The sequence below is a fragment of the Marmota flaviventris genome, chromosome 12 (assembly GCF_047511675.1).
Source record: "Marmota flaviventris isolate mMarFla1 chromosome 12, mMarFla1.hap1, whole genome shotgun sequence".
Lineage (NCBI taxonomy): Eukaryota > Metazoa > Chordata > Mammalia > Rodentia > Sciuridae > Marmota > Marmota flaviventris.
In genome coordinates, this window is record NC_092509.1 from 59,336,542 (window position 1) to 59,347,560 (window position 11,019).

The window sequence follows — 11,019 nt, forward strand, 5'->3', positions numbered from 1 at the left end:
CACAAAATCACGAGCCACCACACAGCTTGTAGATTCAAACAGCAACTCTTTATTCCCGAACTCACACCAGCCGTCTACAATCACGTTCTGGGGAAATCCACGTTCTCTGCCCAAATCCACGTTCTCTGCCCAAATCCACACCCACTGGGCTTCTATCTCCAAAATATACTGTCTGAATCCCGTGAGAACTCAAGGGGAACTCAGGCAGCAGGATACGCCCTATTCCCAGCAGGAATAATCTTAAACCTTAAACCTGGAACCTAAACTGGGAACGCCCTAAACACGATTATCTTAAAACCGGGAACACCCTAATCTGCCTTGGTCCTTGAGCAAGGTCACCTACATTCAATGTCGCTGCAACATGTCAGCAACATGGGGTACGCTGGCAAGGAAATTGTCATACCTACTTGGCTAATGGCTCCCAGCAGGAAACAGAAATTATGGGGAGGGATGATCATGTACTTTATATCTAGTAGGTAGTGGAATTCAGAGGAGATTTGGGAGTTTTAGGCTAGAGTTCTACAGGTGAGAGGAATCAAAGGGGCAAAAAAATACAGTCTGTTTAAAAGTAGTAGTAAATCCATGGATATATTTCACAAATACCTTTTTAGTGACAGAATAAATCTGATTTGCAAAATTGGTTCTATTATCCTTCTATACTTTAGATCAATGGTTATTTAAGCAGCAGATTCAATGTTACTAGGAATTTCCCTTGCTAGGGACTCAGGAAAGGAAAGCAAAGCAAAGCACTGTGGGCTGAAACTGTAAAGCACATTTGCCAGTCCCTGGAAGATTCTGCTCTTCACACTTAGCTGCCTGGGATTTGCCTGCCACTACATGAAACCATAATTAGCTGATATATTTTAATAATAGTTTCCCATATTATACCATATTCACCCCAAGTGACCCATCTGAGAAAACCAGGACTGCTGGTCTAATAGCCCATGATACTGGCTCCTTATACTAAATACCTGCCATCAGCCTACAATCAGTTTCCCCTGGAATGAAGATCATGGAAGACTATCAGTTAAGCCGTTACTAATGTGTGAGAGTGTCAGTACATCTGAAAGGAAGTTGGATGCTGGTCATGATTAAGTTCAGTAAGTACTTTATTCATGAGTAGGCTGTACAGAATTCAGCAGAATCTAACTGAGGTCTCATGTACAACAGTAAAAAATTTAAGTAGTTTGGCAACATTTCTGTCTCAATCATTTATACTGTATTAACTTGCAGCCTTTTTAAATTATTATTTTTGGAGTGAAATTTTAAAGAAAGTTGCCCCTAATACCCAGGTAACCATATTATAAAGACAGAAAAATACAAAAATGCAACAAATACTAATATACTGTGATTAATAGCTCAGTTCATTAGCTATTTTAATAAAATAAAACCTTACAGTGAAAATAATATACTAGAAATACTCTTTATGATATGTTTACAAAATGACAGAAATGGGTGAAGATCCTCCAGGTACGACAATACAGTGAGTGAGCAAAGCTGAGCATGAAGGGGTAAGGCTGCCTGTTGAAGCCTGAGTCGCTGCTGCTGCTGCTGCTGCTGCTTCTATTGTCTCTTGATGGCAGGGACTGAACCCAGGGCCTCAGGCATGTTGCAGGCAAGTGCTCCATCACTGAGATACATCCCCAGCCCCAGATTAGTTTCTTAACAGCAGGAAGATCCTAGTTTGAAATTGTGTCATGACAGCTTCTAAGCATCACTGATCTTCAGTTTTCAGCGAAAATTCCACTTTGTCAGCTATTTAAAGCTTCAGAGAGGAATTCCTTTGGCTGTGGTGATATTTACTCCAGTATCTCCTTCCCTTTTGGATGCCTCTTCATTCTTGAGTAGGGACTTATTGTATCATCCATCACAAAATCGTACAGTACTCTCACCCAGGAATTGTACTGGGGGAGATTGTCATAGTATTCAGCTGCTATTTTCCTCACCTGGAAGGGACAAAATACAGCAAGATGATAGCAAGTGTTACACTAGGGCCTATCAAGGATGATTGGTGAATGTCTGACACAAACAGAAAAGGATGAAATATCAAATCCCCCTCCAAGGGGAGGTAACTTTGATCCTAGTCCTTCCAAACTTCCTAAAATTCTTTCATAAACAAGGATGATCTACAGTCCACACATATGTATAAATAAACCTTGATCATAATCCACAGTGAATTTATGTCAATAAATTTTAGTGATCACTACTGGCTAGATCAGAAAGATACCATCAAATAGAACAGAAAGATACCATCTTTCCAAAAATGTAAAATGACTGCCAATTTAGACTCTGAATACAAACACTGCAATCAAACAAATCATATTGAAATATTATGATTATAATGAAAATAAAAAGTTGATAATTTGTAAATGTTTCAAAGACATGAAGAGAAAAATCAATAAATTCTTTAATATTAGGAGTTAAAAAACCTGAGAATTTATTAGCCAATGTGTCTAGTTATATTCAAATGCTAACAAAATAAATCTCTGGATGTCTTTCTATGTATGTGTTCTACAGAGTTGTGAGAGAATGGAAAAACATGCAAAGCTCACCAAAAATAAGGGAAAATTAAACTTAAAAAAAATGAAGATATTAAATTAAAAATCTTACTATAACAACTTTTAAAAATTAATTATAGTGATAGCTGCACAACTCTGATTATACTAAAAATCTCTGAAATGTATACTTTAAGTGGGGGAAATGATATGAGTGATTTTAATATAGATGTTAAAAAAAAAAAAACACTCCATATTGCATACTTACTAACCATACAATAGTTATATATAGTGTAACTACTATAATTTATGTAGCAAATATCAGGTAGTTATTGAGGAAAGAAGATATTCCTCAATACACAGCATAGAATAGGAAAGGCAAGACAAGGGAACTCTAGGGATAACTGAATAAGAAGACAACATGGAAGGGAGAGGGAAGTAAATAGTCAGAGATGTACTTTGGGCCTTAAGTCAAGAGATGACTGAACTAAGTTTTCAATTCTGGAACTGTTCTAGAAAAATGAAAGTTATCAGTTATGTTGAAAAAAACCCCCTCTATTCAAAGGGTGACTGGCTTTCTTCTTAAACCACATTCCTTTTAACAAGTTATATAATAATCACTTTCTTAGTCACAGAAAAGGCAAACAAAGGCTGCACACTCTGTTCAGGCCACCATATGGTCAGCATGACATCTGCATGACACTGCATCGCAGCACAGGCTCAAACTGTCTTCAGGCAGTTGTGTGCTAATTTTTTTCCCATGCATTTTATTCTGAAAATGTAAAACCTATTCAAAAGTCAAAAAGTATAAAATGAACACTAATGTGCCCTCACCTATTTTACCACTGATTAACTCTATGAATCTGCTTTCTCTCTGTGTACTATGAAAACTGTATTATATCTAATAAACCTACACACTTTGTTCTTTTCTGAACTTTTTGTAAGGTGGAGAAATTATGTGACAACTTAGCCCTAATATTATCATCCCTAGATATTTCAACATGTATCACCAATCGACATTTTCCTACAAAACCACAGTATTACAGTAAAAATACATTATACAAAATCTTTGGTCAAAAGAAAGAGTTCCTGATTAAGAAAGATTATGGTATTGGAAACTGTTGTTCATTAATTTTGCAGACCAATTATGCAGATTATCTGTTCATCATAAATTAAATAAGTCTTAGCACTGGTATAATGGTGATCATGATCACAAGGGACTTAGTTTTCTATCTCCAAATTACTTTTTTATATATATGTATATATCTTTCAACATTTCTGAACCCTAAATTCAGAAATTAAGCATTAGGATAGTTAACTCTTTGTAGAATTAAGCTGGCAGACACAGGATTTACATCTTTCCCTTTTCTCCCCCTTCTTTGATGAGCAGCTTAGATTGATAAAATATAGTGGACTCTTTAAAATAAGCAAGTCAAACTGATTTTCTTACACACTAATCAGAAATCAGAATATGCATCAAGTCCTTTACTTACCAGTGGGAGGTTTTTTCCAGGAACATTGGGAAAGTCATGATGTTCATTGTGGTAACCCACATTGAAGGTGAGTAAATTCAGAGGCCCATAATATGAGTAAGTTTCATGTCCCTTTAAGAACATGTAATGTTCAGCTATGAAATGTCCAGAAATTGGGTGCAAACCCAGACCAAGCAGGGATGCTGCCAACATGTAGACTAAAGATTTAATTCCAAAAATGTAGTAAACTATAATGTCAAAAATGATCTGGGCCACAGTATTGATAATTTCCAGATGAGAAATTGGTTTGGGGTTGATGAGCAGAGGTCGAAAAGCATAAAAGAGAGGCTGAAGAATAACCCATAGAAACTTTCTGAAAGTGGTACAGAAGAACCAGCCCTCAAAATCAGTAGGAATATCCACATCGATACCGTCAGCTCCAAGATATCGATGATGATCCATGTGATACCTCTTAAAGGAAATCGAATATGGAACCCCAATAGGAAGATTGGCAAACATTCCAAACCAGCGATTCCACAGTGCCTTGTGGTGGCCAAAGGCAAAATTGTGGGAAATCTCATGAATAGCCAGAGTCATTGAGTGGTTAATGCAGCTGCCAAAGACGTAGGCCCAAAATATGACCCATTTCCAGTCCAAGTCTTTTACTAAGTAAAATGCAACCAACTGGGTGAGAACCATCATAATTATAATCCATATCAAGTTGGAATCAGGTTTCATCAAGGATTTTATCTCTGGATACTTTGCTGTAAGAAAAAAAAAAAATCAGGAATGTAGAAAAGTACCTAGTTACTCATGAATTATAATTAACACATTAACTAGACATTTTCACTTCCAAATGATAATATTCCCTCTATTCAAGACTTTACCAAATGTTTACCTACTACAAGGAAAGAGTATATTCTGATAGTAAAGTTTAAAATACTGACACAACAACTTAATATTCATGCAAGAAAAATTACTCCTAAATATAGATGTATTCATTTGTATTAAATATTTTATCTATGTTATACAGATCTTCAGCATCTTAACCTTATAAAATAAATCAACATTTGACAAAGGATAGAACATAATATACATTCTGTAGGTATTTTAAAACCATGAAACTTAGTTTCACATTTCTCTCAAATAACCCCAAGTAATTCTGTAATGAAATTTCACAAAGCTGTAATAGTATATAAAAGTCAGTTAGTTCTGGGCTGGGATTATGCTCAGTGGTAGAACACTTGCCTAGCATGTGTGAGGCACTGGGTTCAATCCCCAGCACCACATAAAAAAATAAAAAAAATAAAGGTATTGTATCCATCTCCAACTAAGAATATTTTTTTTAAAAAAAAAGTAGTATAAGGAAGCCAAATAAGGAAATGGAGAGAAAGAATAATCTTTTCAACAGATGATGGTGGAACAACTGGAATCAACACGCAAGAGAATGAAGTTGGACCCTTCCTTAGGCCATACGTAACAATTAGCTAAAAGTGGATCACAGATCTAACTATAAGAAAACGGTCAAACTCAAAAGAAGTCGTTGAAGTAAATCTTCTCAACTTTCATGGTTTCTTACATACTAAAACAAAAGCACAAGTGACAAAAGAAAAAAATAGATACACTGGACTATATCAAAATCGCTTCTGTTGAAAATGATATCATCAAAAAAATGATAAGACAAGCCACAGAATGGGAAATCATGTTTGCAAATCATTTATCTCATAGGTGAACTGTATTCAGAATATAAAAAAACTTGGCTAGGGGTATAGCTCAGTGCTACAGTGCTTGCCTGCCATGGGCAAGGCGTTGGGTTTGATCCCCAGCATGGCAACCAAACAAAATTAAAAAACATGCAAAAGGCTAATAAGCAGGTGAAAGATTTTAACATAATTAGTAGGAAAAACAGAAACAAACTACAGAATTCAACTTCACACCCACTAGAATGGTTAAAATAAAAAGAGGCAATAATGAGGATATGGAGAAACTGGAACTATTTTTTTTTAAGTTTTTCTTTTTTTAGTTGCAAATGGACAAAATACCTTTATTTATTTATTTATTTTTATGTGGTGCTGAGGATGGAACACAGTACCGCACACATGCTAGGCAAGCACTCTACCACTGAGCCACAATCCCAGCCCATAACTAGAAATTTCATACACTCCTGGTGGGAATATAAAATGGTGTAAATTGGAGAACCTTTTGGCAGTTTTCAAAATGACTAATGGCCCAGCAACTCCAGTCCTACATATCTACCCCAAAGAAATGAAAACATATCCATTCAATAACTTGCACATCAATGTTCACAGCATTATATGAAATAGCTGAAGAAGGGAAACAGCCCAAACACCTAGCAACTTAAGTAAAAAGTGGTATATCCCTAAAAAGACAATTATTTAGCTACAAAGAGGATGATGTACTGTCCAAAAATATTAAAGGAAGTGAAAGAAGTCACTCAGAGAAGATCAAGCATTGTATGATTTCATTTATAAGAAAGGTCCCAATTAGGTAAATCAATCAAGACAGAAGTAAATTGCTTTCTACTGGAGAAAGGAGTAGAAACAGATGTGGACTGCTTATGGGTTCAGAGCCTCTTCTGGGATAATGAAATGTTCTAAAATTAGATGACAGGGAGAATTTCATAACTGTATACTAAAAAAATGAATTTTATTCTTTAAATGGGTGAATTTATGTGATTTATATTTCAATAAATTTGTTAAAAAATTGCTTCCCTATGAAAGTACAAAAAGTAAAGAAGGCATTACTTGTGACTTATTCTTATTTGACCCACTGATAATGATCTAGTCCCGAGCCTTCAGGATTTTGTTTTGTTTTTGAGGTATTAGAAACTGAACCCAGGGCCTCTTGCAAGCTAGGCAAGTACTCTACCACTGAGGTAACATCTTCAGCCCTCTAAATATAAATTTAAACTATAGAGAGGTGATTGTTAAATATGTCTATGGTCTAATATGCTTTTCCCTACCCCCTCAAACCCTGAAATTGTAGAAATATCTCTTTTCATTTAAACAAAAGTTTAAACTAATCCCCAGATTCTTATTTTTCCTAAGCTTATTCCATCTCCCACCCTTGAAGAATTTCCAATCACCTGCTTGGAAATGAATTTTCATTGAGAAATATGTAGTCCTTTCAACTGAAAAGATTCAAATGATAGTAATTTTGTGGGGAACAAAAAAAGCTTTTGGTTGAAATTTGCATCAACTTGCACCTTCTTGCTTCCTTGATTTTCTGACTATTGAATAGATAACTAAATTCCAGTATTTGGGAGTCATTTTTAAAAAATATTTTTTTAGTTGTTGATGGACCATTATTTTATTTTTATGCAATACTGAGTGGAGAACCCAGTGCCCCACATGCAAGGCAAGTGCTCTATCACTGAGCCACAGCCACCGTCCTTTTTTTTTTTTTAATTCCTATGAGACATTTAGATAAGGCACAGAAAAAATGTAACATATGCATTCTCATATCAAGTATTGTAAGTTATTTGAGAAATATACATTTTAATTTAAAAAAAAGAAAGAAATCTAAAAACTCAGTTACTTAAAGAACTACCCTTAATAAGCAACTGTAAAAATTCAGCTCCCAGAGTGAGGCTATAGCACAGTGGTAGAGCGCTTGATTAGCATGTGTGAAGCACTTGGTTCGATCCTTAGTACCACATAAAAAAACAAATATAATAAAGGCATGCTGTCCATCTATAACTACAAAAAAATTCAAAAGTTCAGCTCCTAATCAGTGACTCAATTTTTAAAATCTATTGTAGGGGCTGGGGCTGTAGCTTAGTGGTAGTGCTTGCCTAGCTGAGTCTGATTACCAGGAAGGGAAGGGGGGAAAAACAAAAACCATTTCAATGGGATTTACCAACACTTATCTGTGAAAACCTCAAATATCTAACTTCAGATACTCCTGCAAAAATAAGGATCTTGATTTTTTTCTTTTCACTGGGCAAAAGTAAAACGAGAGAAATATGTATATATGAGAGAATTCTCCAACCATTAGTTCAAGAATTATTAAAAATTAAAAAACATATTCTTTGGAGGTAATCTAAACCGGATTAGAATCCTCCTTTTTGCATTAACTCATCACTTAAACTACAGACCTAGCCAAATTTCTGAGAGAGGATTAAACTCCAGTTTTTCATTTTTGTAAAGCATTTAACCCAGTGCCTAACATATCATTAAGAGCAGCCTGCAAGGGATAAGAAAAAATGTTTACACAGAAGGCCCAAATACTCCAGAGAGTTGGGTAAGGCCTAGTTAGTTTGGCCTAAAAGGCCTAAATTAGCAATCATTTGGGAAACCAGCAGGATAAGCTGCACATCTTGTTTATTTGGCAAGTCTTCCATATTTCAGTCTTTTCATCCACAAAATCGGGATGCATGAAAAACGTCTTATGAATTCTACCCTTCTTGCGGGAAAAGCACAAGGGGTCCCATGCGATCCGAGAAGACCCTGGGTGATAGGGTCAGGTGCCGGTCCCTCGCCCTGACGGCCCTCGGCACTGGACCACGTGACTTGGTTCAAGTGGCCCCGGGATGCCGCAGGACCACGCCCTACACCGCACACGCCGGCTTCGCCCGGGAGCAAGCGGCAGCAACGGCGCCCACAGAGGGCACATGATCTTCACGCTGGAGGGATGGCCAGGGGTGGCCCTGGGGCCCTTGGCCCCAACGGGTCCGCTGGGGTCCCGCGTGGGCGCCTGCGCTCGGGGACGCGCCCGCGCCTCTTCTCGGAAAGGCACCGGCGACGCGCGGGACCCCCTGCCTCCCGGCGCTCCCGGGCCCGCAGCCCGGCCCGGCGCCTCACCCCGGCCTCTCCAGCGCGAGCGGAAGAGCAGGAAGCCGGAGCTTCGGCGGGACGCGCGGGAAGCGGGCTGGTAACGGGCCTCGGGCGCCCTCGGCCGCGCAGGGCCCGCGCGGAAGGCCGTGCACGCACATAACGGGGCGCCGGGTCCTCACCCAGGATCTCCTGGCGCCGGTCAGCGTGGGGCTGGTCGGTGTAGACCCACTCGAAGTCTTCCCGGGACACGCGGCTCCCCATGGCGGCGGCAGCGGCGACTCACGGGCCCGGTCTCGGCTCTCGCTCCCCGCCGGGATCTGTCGAAGCGACTGCGCTGGCGGCAGCTCCTAGGCTTGTGTCTGAGGGCGGCAGGCGCAGCGTCCAAGACGCGACCAGGGGCGGAGCCCCGAGACCCCGCCCCGGCCCGCCCCGGCCCGACCCCGGCCTCTCGGGGAGAGGCTGCCTCCGGGCGCCGTACTCCGAGGCCCCTACGCGGAACCGGGATTCCACGGTTCTTGGCCGCCGGCTTCTGAGGTTCTGGGACTCGCGGAGCACTTCGAATCCCTGCAGGTGCCCACGTCCGCACTCAGGAAAAGGTGAAAAAGGAAGAATAAAGCTCCAGTTAGACGAGGCTGCTGCTTTAGCGCCGGTGGGGGTGGGGGTGGGTAAGTACCCCAAGGTGCTGCAGCTCCACCGCGACCTGAGGCCCTTTGGCGTTAATAATTGGCTGCTGGGACAAGTTTTGTTTGATATTTAATACTAAATTATCCACTGAGGTGTGTGTGTGTGTGTGTGTTTTTGTTGTTGTTGTTGCGTTCTGGAAATGATACGTCGAGGGAAATGTGAAGTGTGTGGCAATTAGAAATTGATCGAGTAGAAAGTTCAATTTTTGAGGGGGAAAAGGGTATGGAATTTGTCATTCTAATGTTATTTCCATTACAAAGTAATTGCTCAACCTTGCACCTGTGTATCACTGAAGTCATCAACCACAACCTCTTCCTGAAAGACAGGACATTCTGTTTTAAAATTAGTTACCACTTCTCCATCAAAAAAGAAACTTTGGGGGCTTTTCGCATTAGCACAGCGAAAAGCCCTGTGTTCAAACCTTCAAGCCCCAGCACTTAAAAAAAGAAAGAAAGAAAAGAAAACAAGGAAAAAAATATTGTACTAAGATTACAAAGATAACCAGACGTGGTGTGCCTCCTAATTAAAGAACACACTGTGAACACATAACACACGTACAAACCACACTCACGCCCCACCCATACACATACCAGAGCATATACAATCCAAATCTGATCAGGTCCCTAAATTGGACTGTTAATGTATAGAAGCTGGAAAGAACCGATGAACATGTTAAACCACACCACAGGAATCCAAATCAGCAAGATCTGACTGGGGAACCCTATAGCAAGACTCCTTGGTTTTTAAATAAATAAAAGAAAGGAAACCTACAAATTAACTGGGACTTAAAAGATGAATCAACCCATTGCAATATGTTGACTTCACTTAGATTCTGACTCAAATAATCATTTTTAAAAGTTTGATATGCAAACATTGAATATCAATTGGATAGGTGAATTAAGAAATTATTAACTTTTAAGCGTGATGATAGCATTATGGTTATTGCATCTTTAAAGAGCTTTTATTGCTTACAGATTCATACCAGAAAAGAAAAACTAAACTACAACTGAATTATGGTACATGTAATTAACCATACAATGTAATGCAAGACACGACTATGTACCATTTCTTTATATATTTATATGAATTGAGCTACAAAATATACTGTTAAATTGCAAAACAGCAGGTATGAAGGGAGGGGTGTGTATATATAATACGTGTTTCCTTTGATATGCATAAAATGTTTATCAGGACAAACAAGAAATGATTACTTTGTGGTAGAGTAAGTAAGTAGGGGAGAGAGTGTGGAAGGGATTTTTTCCCCACTGAATACTTTGTCACATTTGAAGTGAAAAAATAATGTGGATTTTTGACATTCGTAGAAAAAGGAGAGATTTTGAGCTATAGAATTGTTGTAGGGATTGACAGTTACTTAACATCTAGGCATGCTTTAGTTTTCATTTTTAAAATTTCTTAATGTGTAAGCACAATCAAAAAGGTAACTGAATACAAATACAATGCTTTGGAGTTTTAAGATTTTTAATACATTATCTGGCTCTCACATCTTTTCCTTACTTTTGTCAAGTAATTTTCAGTGAGGCAATCATACCAGTTATTCTGGAAAGAACTGTC

The 11,019-nt window shown here is 38.8% G+C and overlaps 1 protein-coding gene across 1 annotated transcript; it reads right to left on the reverse strand.

Moving 5' to 3' along the window:
* Positions 1–1,091: 1,091 nt before the first annotated feature.
* Positions 1,092–9,131, reverse strand: Degs1 (delta 4-desaturase, sphingolipid 1). The gene is made up of 3 exons (XM_071600034.1): positions 8,943–9,131; positions 3,989–4,731; positions 1,092–1,946 (listed from the first exon to the last, which is right to left on the reverse strand). The coding sequence occupies exons 1-3, from the start codon at positions 9,022–9,024 to the stop codon at positions 1,800–1,802; spliced, it is 972 nt and encodes a 323-aa protein (XP_071456135.1). The 5' UTR covers positions 9,025–9,131; the 3' UTR covers positions 1,092–1,799.
* Positions 9,132–11,019: the final 1,888 nt, after the last annotated feature.